The sequence below is a fragment of the Humulus lupulus genome, chromosome 4 (genome assembly GCF_963169125.1).
Source record: "Humulus lupulus chromosome 4, drHumLupu1.1, whole genome shotgun sequence".
Taxonomy (NCBI): domain Eukaryota; kingdom Viridiplantae; phylum Streptophyta; class Magnoliopsida; order Rosales; family Cannabaceae; genus Humulus; species Humulus lupulus.
In genome coordinates, this window is record NC_084796.1 from 189,072,974 (window position 1) to 189,085,706 (window position 12,733).

The 12,733-nt window shown below is 33.8% G+C and overlaps 3 protein-coding genes across 4 annotated transcripts; 2 read left to right on the forward strand and 1 right to left on the reverse strand.

The window, feature by feature from the left end:
- The first annotated feature begins 526 nt into the window (after positions 1-526).
- Positions 527-5,489, forward strand: LOC133831046 (DEAD-box ATP-dependent RNA helicase 57-like). Its single transcript, XM_062261210.1, has 12 exons — positions 527-814; positions 998-1,139; positions 1,239-1,363; positions 1,465-1,556; positions 2,056-2,152; positions 2,804-2,884; positions 2,955-3,187; positions 3,500-3,694; positions 3,785-3,875; positions 4,191-4,313; positions 4,758-4,908; positions 5,111-5,489. The coding sequence occupies exons 1-12, from the start codon at positions 734-736 to the stop codon at positions 5,326-5,328; spliced, it is 1,629 nt and encodes a 542-aa protein (XP_062117194.1). The 5' UTR covers positions 527-733; the 3' UTR covers positions 5,329-5,489.
- LOC133831045 (pentatricopeptide repeat-containing protein At3g53360, mitochondrial-like) lies at positions 5,484-8,493 on the reverse strand. 2 transcript variants are annotated; one of them, XM_062261209.1, is made up of 2 exons: positions 5,974-8,493; positions 5,484-5,748 (listed from the first exon to the last, which is right to left on the reverse strand). In XM_062261209.1, the coding sequence occupies exon 1, from the start codon at positions 8,403-8,405 to the stop codon at positions 6,132-6,134; it is 2,274 nt and encodes a 757-aa protein (XP_062117193.1). In that variant the 5' UTR covers positions 8,406-8,493; the 3' UTR covers positions 5,484-5,748; positions 5,974-6,131. The 2 variants fall into 2 exon arrangements, with proteins under 2 accessions (XP_062117193.1, XP_062117192.1); XM_062261208.1 differs by having other exon boundaries at positions 5,954-8,493.
- Positions 8,494-9,496: 1,003 nt separating this feature from the next.
- LOC133831047 (beta-1,4-xylosyltransferase IRX9-like) lies at positions 9,497-12,235 on the forward strand. The gene is made up of 3 exons (XM_062261211.1): positions 9,497-10,401; positions 10,941-11,175; positions 11,828-12,235. The coding sequence occupies exons 1-3, from the start codon at positions 9,677-9,679 to the stop codon at positions 11,999-12,001; spliced, it is 1,134 nt and encodes a 377-aa protein (XP_062117195.1). The 5' UTR covers positions 9,497-9,676; the 3' UTR covers positions 12,002-12,235.
- The last annotated feature ends 498 nt before the right edge of the window (positions 12,236-12,733 follow it).

Sequence of the window (12,733 nt, forward strand, 5' to 3'; positions counted from 1 at the left end):
CTATGAACAAAAAATTAACAAATAAAGCAGACCTAGACAATTTATTGCATAATAAATAAGTAAATCCCTCACATTTTTCTATTTCGGGGTTGTTTCGTTGATCTCTTGGGTTTTCTCGCCTACCCGCCTACTCCGGTCGAGATTTCTTGCCACTGATGTGCGGTCGTGGTCATGGAAGACAATGCCTACAGATTCGACAGTGAATGCGAAAGGAGAGTGAGCAATTTTGAGGATTTTGATATCGGAACCGAGAGAGTGAGGGAGAGAATAGAGAGCGTCCGAGAGAGTAGAGTGAGAAAGCGGGAAACAAATGACAAGGGTATTTTTGGAACTAAGGAAAATACTAAGATAAAATGTACATATATATAGTAGAAGAGTATCTTTGTTATGGTACCACTATTTAATGCACTAAAAGTCAAATTTCCCCATTTAAATTAACCCTAGATTGTCTCTTGATGTAAACGACGTGTCGTTCAATAAGATTTGGTACTTGTGTTGGGAGTAAGAGCAGGGTTTAAGCGCAGGGTCTAAGAACGCTCTCACAAAACACAGATTTCAGTTTCACCATCGTCGCCATCAACCTTTTCCTTCCTTCCACTGCAATTCAATCCTAGTCTGTTGCTTTTTTGATAATCACACACACACACACACACACACACAAATATATATATATATATATATATATATAACGGTACACGGTGTGAGAAGGAGACGACATTCATCGTCTTCAACTATGGAAAAAGGCACTTCTTTTTTGTTCGCTGGAATCCATTTTAATAAGAAGAAATTCTCCAGAGACTTTTCCAGATTCCAGGTACCATTTTATTTAAATTGGGTATTTGCTTTCGTTTTTCTTCTGCATGGTCTGGGTAGTTTTCAAAATTTCTAGTTTCGTTTCAACAAAACACAATCTGGGTATTTCTGTTTGGTTCTCGGGAAAGCTTCATATAATTCTTTCTGATACTAAAATCTAGTGTTGTAATTTTGGGTTGTTTAGGAGAAGAGGGAAAATGATGAATTGGTTGAGAATTTGAGCTTGAACGAAAATAGAGAATTAGAAGAAGATGAAGAAGAGAAAGTAGAGGAGAAAGTACGTGTGAAGAAGAGGAAGAGAAAGGCAGTTGGTTCTGGACCTTCTGGTAGTTATTGGTTTTGCCATTGTTTATTGTTCAATATGTGTGCAATTAAAAGGTATAATAAGCTTTACTTTGAAAATTGTCTTAATAATGCTAAAACAGAATCTGTGGAGGGATTCAACATTTTCAAGAGTTCAAAATCAGTTGAAGCTATCGTGAAAGAAGAGAATGAGAAAACTGAGAAAAAACTCTCCCAAGAGAAAAAGAAATTTTATCAGCAACAAGAGGTTCTTTCAGCTTTCCCTCTTCTTTTTTTTTTTAAAGAAGATTTTGTTTTTGTGTTGGTGCTTTTTTGGTTTCTGCTTTAACATCTTTGGTATTTTCTCAGCGGGATGCACTTTTCAGGAAGGAGCATAACATCCACGTTTCTGGGAATAATATCCCATCTCCACTTACAGATTTCGCAGAGTTAAGCTCGAGGTATGTCATTTTGCTTAGGGGTCTGTTGTTTAAAAAATTGTAAACATATTCTGAGTTGTCTATATTTGTGCTCTTGAGAAACTCTTTTGCACTATGTAGTTTCCCTCTAGCAATTCACAAGTGATTACTTAATGGTTTGGTTATTCTTGTATTTTTTTTATAAGACCTGGAGATCAACTTTTTATGTGTACTGTATTCTTCCTGGATTTTCTGTTATGCTTGGTTCTGTCCAAATGGCCATGATTTCCCCTTATCCCGTAAATGCTGAAGAAAATCAGAGAATTTAGTTGTTCACAATTTCATTTTGTGGCATTTGAGTTCTTCCTCTTTGCTGTATTTGTCATCTTTCTTTGCTTTGCTTTCAAAATACATTGTTGTCTGCTTGAACCTGAAGCTTTTTTTCCTCCTTTCTGAAAGCTGCTGATTCTTAATTCTAGTTGATGTTAATCTCCTGTTGTTATTAATTAAAACTAAGAATCTATCTTGATTGCTCTTATAGATATGGATGTAAGGCGAAATTATTACGTAATTTGGCAGAACTTGGAATTAAAGAGCCAACACCAATCCAAAGGCAGGCTATACCAATCCTCTTATCTGTATGGACTTCCATTTAAGCTATCTTATGGTCTTTATTTTCTTTCACTTTGTATTTATTTCTTTTGTTGTGATTGAAACGAGAAAAAAAAATTATTAATTCAATTTCAACCAATCAGAATTGACCATGAAATATTTAGTTTCAGCTGCACTATTTTGTATATATATATATAGAAATTCTACAATAGGGTCGCCACTTTTGCCCCTACTGCGATAGGGGCGATTCTATTTTCGGCACGTGGAGAAATTATAATTAAATTTTTTTTATATGATGATGTACTATGTAGTTATAGTAGACATCCCACCAATTTTCGGGAAATTTTGAATAATTTATTATGCTAAAAAATAGAGTCCAAAATAAAAAGTTTCACATGAATAAAAAAACCAGGCATGCATGACTGACTGACGGTTTGAACTATATTTTTGGCATCTCAAAAACTAGTGAGATGTCTATTATAACTACAATGTACACTGTTATATAAAAAAAATTGGGTTATAATTTCTGAACGTGTCGAAAACAAACGTTTCTATCGGTAGGGGCATAAGTATTGTCCTTATTATAGAATTCTCCTATATATATAAAATATGAATAAAATCAAATCACCATAATTTTTTTACACTACATGATGTTAGTTCTGATCATTTTTTCTTAGGGACGGGAATGCTTTGCCTGTGCTCCAACTGGGTCTGGCAAAACCTTGGCTTTTGTTTGTCCCATGCTTATGAAACTTAAGGTATTCTGTTAGTGAATTGAATTATGTTTGGTTCTTGAATTTTGCTGATTTTCTCTTTCCGTGTAACCAGCCTGCTTCTAAAGATGGTGTTGGAGCTGTAATACTTTGCCCTACACGTGAATTGGCATCTCAAACAATTAGAGAGTGTAAAAAGTTTGCCGAGGGAAGTAAATTTCGTATAAAGCTGATGACTAAACAGCTTATACGAAAAGCTGACTTATCAAAGTTCTCTTGTGATATACTAGTATCCACTCCACTTCGGTTAAAGTTGGCTATTCGAAAGAAAAAGTTGAATTTAAGCAGGCAAGTAATTATTTTCAATGTTTTGAACTTATAAATGATGAGAGCAACATGAAAAAAATTATGTTAGCTTGCTGCAATTTATATCTATTCGGTAGTCAAATAACAATGGTATAGCAATAATAGATATCTATATTTTAAGATCACTTAGATTTTGCTGTTATTTGTAATAGGTGAATTCTGTTATTCCCACTTCATAATTATATCTTTTAAAAGTTGCGAAATCTCAATTTTAGTGATCAATGCAATGGTGTTAGATGAATACCGAGCATTTAAGGATTTGCAATGAACTCATGAATTTCTGGTGTTATGCAGGGTTCAATATCTTGTATTGGATGAATCTGATAAGCTATTTGAGCTTGGCTTGCTAAAGCAGATTGATTGCATAGTCAAAGCATGCTCAAATCCTTCAATAGTACGCTCATTGTTTAGTGCTACTTTACCTGATTTTGTCGAGGAGCTTGCACGTACAATAATGCATGATGCTGTTCGAGTTATTATTGGCAGAAAGTAAGCTTCATGAATCTATTGCAAACCAGAGTTTGACATGTGTTACATGTTGACAAATAAACTGATGTATATCATTTTGATTCTAAACAGGAATACGGCTTCCGAAAATGTCAAGCAAAAGTTGGTTTTTGCTGGAAGTGAAGAAGGGAAACTTTTAGCACTTCGTCAAAGCTTTGCAGAGGTACATTTTGCAGATATGCACCACAGGAAGAATTTTTGCTATAATTTTCTATGTTTGACTAAGATGTGGAAGCTTTCTTTCTCTCTCTCCCCCTCATAGAGGATAATAAGACCAAGGAGATAAAATATGGAAATTATTTTCATTATGATTTGAAGAGTCTGGTTAATAATAGCATATGGTTTCCATTGGGAGAAATGAATCAACATGCTTGTTTGTTGTGCAATATTATTATTATATCACATCAGTATTTTCAATTGGAGCATCTTAATATTCTTCCAACTCATCCTTTATTGTTTTTCTTGTACTTGTCAGTAGAGTCTGAATCCGCCTGTGTTAATCTTCGTCCAAAGCAAGGACAGAGCTAAGGAACTGTATGGAGAACTGTTAGTTGACAACATTAGAGTTGATGTCATCCATTCTGATCTGACACAGGAACAGGCAAGTTCTTGTTATCTTTTACATACATTAGTTCAATTGATTATGGCAAAGAAAAAAAAATTCTAGTGATACCTACAGGATCCTTTTCTCCTTCATAATTCTCACCAATCACCATCCGATTTAAGCAATTTGACAGAAATTGAAACAAAATCCAGAATAATCGAGTTGGGTAACTTTTGGACACTCTTTATTATGTCATTGTTGAAGTTGCTTTTCTTAATATTACTGTAGTGGTAATGGGAAAGTGCCTAAGAATTGGGATTTTGAACATGGTAGAGTTTTGTATGGAAATATTTAGGACTACATCCGTGTGCTAGGTCATTTGGAACTTTATTTTTCTTTTGTGAACTCTCTATGGAGTTGTGCTCATGTGCTCAAGTAACTGCTTTTGAGTTTATTTTTTACATGAACTACAACAAACTACTGTTGTTAAATGGCATACAGCGAGACAGTGCTGTTGATAACTTCAGAGCTGGCAAAACATGGGTTTTAATCGCCACTGATGTTATTGCCCGAGGTATGGATTTCAAAGCAATCAACTGCGTGATCAATTATGATTTTCCAGATTCTACTTCTGCATACATTCACAGGATTGGTATGTCATTCAAACTCTTCTAGCATGTGTTTGAGACCCTAATCATGAAATATAGAATTGAACTTTTAATTTATTGTTTTCAAAGGTGCCTTGCAAATTTATATTCCATACCACATTAGTATTATTAAAAAAAACTGCTTGCCCCTGGTTTCTTTGAAATGAACCTAACCTCTGAGACCATGTTTGCTATTGTTCTATGAAGGTCGATCTGGCCGAGCAGGAAGGAGTGGGCAAGCCATTACTTTATACACAGAGGAGGACATTCCATTTTTGCGAAACATAGCCAACGAGATGAAAAGCTCTGGCTCTGTGTTTCCATCTTGGGCTCTTGGCTTGCAGAAAAAGAAGTGGAAGAAACACCGGCCTCGAAGAGATACAATCTCAACAACCCCTCAAGATAAGGGAGAAAAAAAGAAATAAACAATAAGTTTTCCCAGTTATCAGTTTTAGACTACATTGTATCTGTTTTAATTTATTTGGCTATAGGCTACAAAATTTTGCACACCTGAAATGTTCTAGGATGATTATTGCTGTGTTTTGGTCTAATGCTCAATATCAAGCTGGTTTACTTTTGAATGAAATTTCTGCGGTTATACCAATAATAATGTGATTGAATACAACATGCTTCCATATTCTTTTGAAGTAAATGAACAAAAGAATTGTAATCTCAACTTGTTTTGAACAGCTTTAACATACTAAACAGCAAGTGATTCCTTGAATTAGATAGTAGACTTACTCCACTGAGGATTTTGAACCAATTCCTTTAGTGATTGAACATTTTCTGACCATGGTTGCAGCAAACATTGAACCCCTTGAACGAATTCCAGATCAGGTAAGCACCTGAGGAAAGGGGAAAAAAATGAATAAACATCTCTAAAGATAGATAACTATCTAATCTATTTCTGTTTTAACTCGGTTTGAACTCATATGAATCAAGCAAACTTCGAGCATCCAATTGGGTTGGGTTCATTGACAATTTCACATTAGAACATATCAAAAGACAGCCAAATTTGGACTAAATGTACATAAATTATCATTTGAACACCTCAAAATCAAGAAGCAAACCCGAGATGATCATAGCCAGAGGCAAGAGGCAGTTTAGTTTCCTTGAGGCTGGTACTCAGTCAGTGCACAAGTGGCTTTGGGCTTTCAGTGAAATTCGAAAGGGTATGCATATTCATTCCACAGAATCAACCAGGAAAACCTCTTTTGTTATAAAAAGCCTATGTCTCGAGTGGATCACAACCTTCATCCAACATCTGGAACCACAACTCCTCAAGCTTTTCATATACTTTGTCCCTCTCTGGATGGAAAGTATCATCAGCCAAAAAGACATGGGTTCTACCCTTAACTTCAATCCAGCTCTGACCTGGAACTTTTCTCACCCCCCTTTCTTTCATCAAGCTCCTTAATCTAGATACTTCTGCCCAATGGCCAGAAGAAGCGTGTATGTTGCAAAGTAACACATGAGCAGCAGAATTAGAGGGATCGATTTTTATAATGTTCTCTGCTGCCCATTTTCCTATATCAGTATTCCCATGAGTTTTGCAGGCAGCTAAGAGAGTCTTCCACACCACAATGTCAGGCTCGAATGCCATTTGCTGGATGAAGTCCTCTGCTTCGTGTAAGCGTCCAGCACGAGCAAGCAAGTCCACCATACAAGAACAGTGCTCTCTTGTTGGTACAATCCCATGTTCAATTTCAATTGTTCTATAGATTTTTTGTCCTTCTTCTACTAGTCCAACGTGACTGCAAGCAGTAAGGACCCCTACAAATGTAACTTCGTTTGGCTTTACTCCCAAACTTTTCATTTTTCTGAAGAGTTCAAGAGCTTCCTTTCCATATCCAAACTGAGCATAACCCACAATCAAACTACTCCATGAGACTACATCAGGACTTTCCATTAAGATAAAGAGCTTTGTAGCAGTTCCAAGTGAACCACACTTTGTATACATGTCAATCAATCCATTGGAGACAGAAGCATTTAGTACAAGCCCACTTTTCATAGAAAAGCAATGAACTTGATTCCCTACCTCCAGAGATGCAATTACAGCACAACCTGTAATTACATTACTTAAAGTGATATGATCAGGTCTCATTTGAGAACAAAGCATCAGTCTAAACAATCTGAAAACCTCTCCAGCTTCATTGTGCTGTGTGCACGCTGTTAAAATGGCATTCCAAGATACCAAATCAGCACTGCTTTCTATATCTTCAAAAACTTTAAAGGCATCATAGAGAGCTGAACACTTTGCATACATAGACAGCAAAGTGTTGTGCACAGGAACATTTGAATCAAAACCCATTTTAATTGTATAAGAGTGGACTTGCCTACCCTGCTGGATTGTCCAGGAGCTTATGCAAGCAGAAAACAATGACAGAACAGTCACATCATTGGGTTTAAGCCCTATACATCTCATCTTATTAAAAAGTGATATGCCTTCATTAGTGTCTCCACTATTCGCAAACCCTGAGATTATCGCATTCCAAGAAACTAAATCTGGCCTGTCTATATTATTGAAAGCAGTTTTTGCAGACTCTAAGAAGCCACATTTCGCATACATATCACAAAGTGAGCATCCCGCAAAAATATCTCTTCCTAAACCAAATTTTATACACATCCCATGAATCTGTCTCCCATATTCAGGCACAGAGAGGCTGCTACAAGCGCTGAAAGCACTTCCAAAAAAGAACTCATTCGGCTGGTAAGCACCCTGGCATAACATTTCCTTGAAATGAAGCAAAGCTTCTAACTCATAGCCAAGTTGAGAAAATCCTGCAATAATCGAACCCCATGATATCAAATCCTTTGTTACAATACGTGAAAACACAAGGGAAGCATCAGCAATCAGACCAACTTTAGTGTACATTGCAATAAGAGCATTTTGCGCGATAAGTTGATCACCACTTTCTGATTTAACAACATGAGCATGCAATTGCTTCCCCAACCAAGCATCACTACGCCCTGAACAAGCTTTCACTACACTCCCAAACGTGAACTGATCAGGCATATGTCCTAACCTTCGCATTTGACAATACAATTCAATAGCATCATTATATTGACCATTTTGTGAGCACCCAGATATGACTGAAGTCCAAGAAATAACATTTCGTTGAGGCATTACGTCGAATACCTTCATGGCATCCTTAACTGACCCACATTTCCCATACATATTCAAAATACGATTCTGAAGAACGATGTCCTGTTGAAAATTCGACGTCAAAATAAGATTATTATGGATTCTCTTACCATGTTCGAGAGACCTTAGAGAAGAGCAAGCAGAGACCAAGTGAGAGTAAGCACTGGGGCATATCCTAAAAGATGTAGTTTTCTCTATCAAGTCAAACACCTCAAGAGCTTCTTTGTAACGTTTTTGCAAGCACAAGTGCTTCATATACTCATTGCTAGACTGTTCAGTTCTCAAGTTGGGTAAGTTCCATGGATGAAAACTTGGCTTGTTATGAGGTTTGAGCTTGGTTATCATCATGGCTGTCATATTACTCAGGTTTGAGTAATGTACAAGACAATATATGTATATGCATGTGTGTGTGTATTTTGCTCAGATTTTTACTTGAAAAACTAACGAGGAGAATGAATGCCTCTCTTTTCAAAGACTTTCATATATCCAACTATTCTACTATAAACGACATGTCGTTTTCTTGTCATGTTCTAGAATAGTGTGTGTATCCACTATATAGCTCATGTTCGAGCTTTACAAAAGAGTAGCTGTTACTCCACATCAGGACAGATGAAGAAAGGAGAAAAAAAAAAAGTTACCTTGCAAAGTTTTGTTCTTTGAAATTAAAATTTGTGTTGAGAAGAAATTGAAATTGAATCAAAATAAATAAATAAATAAACTTGTGTTATGTTACAAACCAGTACTAATTAAAATAAGGTGTAATCGTGCAATTGTTTGCTTAAAATGTTCGAAAGTTAGTTGTATATGACATGATTAGAGAGAGACAGAGAGAATCCTTCATTTTTATTTTATTTTATTTTTCTTGAGTTTAAACTTATGAATCATCCATTAAAAAGAAACCCATATCAATAATCATCATAAAAAAAAGGTATAATTCCCCAAAAGAGCCCTTGATGTGCAAGTTAATTTCACACTTTTTTTTGGTATAAAAATAGGACCCCACTCAAAAACAAAAATGTCCATGTGATACATACATATATAAGTCTCTCTACACATTATTTTACTTTATTATAAGTCATGTCTTGATTCACGACCAAATTAATCAGCAATTGTTGTCCTCAATTGTCAATGTAATTTTTTTTAATCACCATAATAATTGTATCATGGAGGAGAAGTTAAGACCTCAATATCTTTTTGTTTATTATTATTATTATTATTATTATTATTAAACTACACTTACTGACTTCACACCCCCAAAAATTAAACCAATGAGAATTATATTTAATATTAATTAGTTGATGGGTTTCAATCCCCAACAAACAATATATTGATACCAATCACCAAACTCATCAAAGCTTTCACTACCATTTTCCTTTGACTTAAAGGGACAACAAAGCCCAAAACCATACAAACAAAAACACACACACACCAATCCAATTTGAGTTTCCAAGTACCAATCGCATACCCTCCTCTCCTTACTTTATATATAAAATATATATTCAAATAAGGTTGTCACCTTTCTATCTCTCTCTCTCTCTCTCTCTATTTATATACTATGATACCCAGATTCTGATTTAACAAGTTTTCATATCAAAAACTTGAATTTTGAGGAGAAAGAAAGGTAAGGTATGGGGTCAGTTGAAAGATCAAAAAAGAGAGTCCATGTATGGAAAAAAGCCATAGTTCATTTCTGTTTATGCTTTGTTATGGGGTTCTTCACTGGCTTTTTCCCAACCGGTAAGTCTTCACTTTTCTCCTACGACAATTTCAACTATGTCGTTTCTTCATCAACAAGTAATAAGCAAGAGTTCTCCCCTCAGCCTATTGAAACAACCTCTCACCGAGAAACGACAATTCGTTTTACCACTACTACTGGGTCTACTACTACTAATGTTAATGTTTCAGAAGAAGCAATTGTTCCCATGCCTCATGAGCGTCCCCAAAGAATGAAATTATCAGAACAAGAAGAGGAAGAAGAGAAACGACAACTACCACCACCAAGAAAGCTAGTGATAATAGTGACACCAACAAGCACAAACGACAACAAGTTTCAAGGGGTGCTTTTGAGAAGGCTGGCTAACTCTCTACGCTTGGCTAAACCACCATTGCTTTGGATTGTCGTTGAGGGACAAAGTGAGTCAAACGACGTGTCGCAGATACTAAGGAAGACAGGTATTATGTATAGACATTTGGTGTTCAAAGAGAATTTCACTGACATTGAAGCCGAGCTTGATCATCAAAGGAATGTTGCTCTCAAACACATTGAACATCATAAGCTTAGTGGGATTGTTCACTTTGCTTCCCTTTCCAATGTTTATGATCTTGAATTCTTCGATGAGCTTCGAAAAATTGAGTAAGCAAATCTTTAATCTCTCTTTGTTCTTCTTAATTTCAAAATTTTCTTGTTTTAAAAAAAATAAATAAGCAAAATCTTTTTGAATGTTGCTTGAGATAGTGTTTTTTCTTTAATATTTGTTGTGCCTACTATCTTTGATTCCCAAAGGTTGTTTGATTTGTACAAGTAGACAAGAAGAATTAGTTCAATGATTTTGCCTCTTAACCACTTTAGATTATTATTATTATTATTATTATTATTATTATTATTATTATTATTATTATTAAATTATAGAATAAATAAAATACAGATCACGATAGGTAGTTTTAATATATATGGTTGTGATATGATTGTATTGCTAAAATTTTACTTAAAGACTCATGGTATGTTTCATATGTCATAATTGTATCACCATTATATATGGTACTATTTTAGTGTCTTTAATGTGTTCCAAGTAGGCTTTAGATGTCTCCTATTTAAATATAAATAATATAAATATAAATATATATATATAATGATGTAAATAGTACTTATTTTGGGGACTTAAATGTATGTAGAGCTTTTGGGACATGGCCAATGGCATTACTAGCAGCAAACAGGCAGAAGGTGATGATAGAAGGACCTGTATGTGATTCTTCACAAGTCATGGGATGGCATCTAAGAAAAATGAATAATGAAACTGATGATGACTCCAAACCTCCGATTCAAATTTCAAGTTTTGGCTTCAATAGCTCTATCCTTTGGGACCCCGAAAGATGGGGTCGTACTTCCCCCGTTCAAACCACATCTCAGGTATTTAAATATACGAATATATGTATTGTTATGTATATTTTAAGGTGTCCAATATTACATGATGAAAAATATTAATTAATTTGTATAATTTAATATTGAGTCCCAATATTAAATTGCACTTATCACTATATGCCGCAGTATATAGGTGGACACTTGTGTCTCGTAACAATATTCTTAATATAAATACATATATATTAAGTTTGAAAACTCAAAATTGTTAATCAATTGTTTTGTTAATTATTTACGTGGAAATACAACAATTTCATTTTCTAAACCGAACATGATATAAAAATGTTCCATACCATAAAAATTAACATATAACTTCATTAATTATTTGTTAAAGTATAGATCTTGAATTTATACTTTAATATTTTTTTTAATACCAAACCTAATATTTGTATGTTTTTCCACCTTTATGGTTAGCAAGTAAGGTTGAGCAGAGGTTTGGCCAACCTACAAATATTATATAATAAGATTTGACAGACTTGCAAACATTAGTTAATTATTATTATTATTATTATTATTAGGTGAGACTATAATGAAATTTTTTAACTTAGTTAACTAATTAAGTTTATTCTTCTGCAAAAGAGTTAATTAGATGTACTTAATTATTATTTAACTAATTATTTATTTATCATTATTTCTGAAATAGGATTCAATCAAATTTGTGAAGCAAGTGGTTCTTGAAGATGAGACTGAAATAAAGGGTATCCCACCAGATGGGTGCTCTAAGATCATGCTTTGGCGTCTTAATTTTCCATTTCAATCATCACCAAATAATGTTGTTCCACCTCTAAGTACAGCAATTGATAATAGTCAAAGATAAAAATAATTAAAAATTGAGATACCCAAAAGTAATTGTTACAATGTCAAATTTACAAAAAAAAAAAAATTTATATAAATACCCGAGGATATGATTTTTCTTTCCCTTATACTTTTTCTTTTTTTAATTTTGTAATTTTATTGATTCATATTTTTCTTTTACAATTGAAGTTTTGTAATGACTTGTAACATAATGATTGTTCAAATATGTAGCATAAAATAATGAGGAATTTATCTTTATCACCTTTTTTTGTAGAAATAATATCATTTGTATGCTCTTTTTATTTTTTATTTTTTTTATGTTACGTGTTTAGTATATATTTGGTATAGGTTCTCTATTTAATTCAAAACTTATATTTTTAAAAATTCAAGATTTTATTTTAGAAAGAAAATAAAAATATAATACCATAAAAAATAATAAAAAGAACTTAAAAAATTCATTTTATGTTTGATATATGTTTCGTGTTTGATTCAAAAATTGTGTTTTGAAAAAAAAAAAACCAACAATAAGATGAGAAATTAAAAATTAATATAATGTGAAATCCCTAAAATAATTCACCAAAAACTATTATTTTACTAACTATTCTTTAATGGGATAATTTGAGAGTACTAGTTTTAAGATTAATTAACCAAAATTAGCCACTAAATACATTTAGTTTAATATTACTTTTTTTTATTATCACATTTCTCATAGTACCACTTCAAAAATATAGTTTAGTTATGAGTGTTTGAGCAA

Excerpts from the sequence above, each read along its gene's own strand:
- LOC133831046 (XM_062261210.1), top strand. The coding sequence starts at position 734 with ATGGAAAAAGGCACTTCTTTTTTGTTCGCTGGAATCCATTTTAATAAG. Across the intron at positions 1,140-1,238 it reads AGTTGGTTCTGGACCTTCTG|AATCTGTGGAGGGATTCAAC; the intron begins GTAGTTATTGGT and ends ATGCTAAAACAG. Across the intron at positions 3,695-3,784 it reads CGAGTTATTATTGGCAGAAA|GAATACGGCTTCCGAAAATG; the intron begins GTAAGCTTCATG and ends GATTCTAAACAG.
- LOC133831045 (XM_062261209.1), bottom strand. The coding sequence starts at position 8,405 with ATGACAGCCATGATGATAACCAAGCTCAAACCTCATAACAAGCCAAGT.
- LOC133831047 (XM_062261211.1), top strand. The coding sequence starts at position 9,677 with ATGGGGTCAGTTGAAAGATCAAAAAAGAGAGTCCATGTATGGAAAAAA. Across the intron at positions 10,402-10,940 it reads GATGAGCTTCGAAAAATTGA|AGCTTTTGGGACATGGCCAA; the intron begins GTAAGCAAATCT and ends AAATGTATGTAG. Across the intron at positions 11,176-11,827 it reads CCGTTCAAACCACATCTCAG|GATTCAATCAAATTTGTGAA; the intron begins GTATTTAAATAT and ends TTTCTGAAATAG.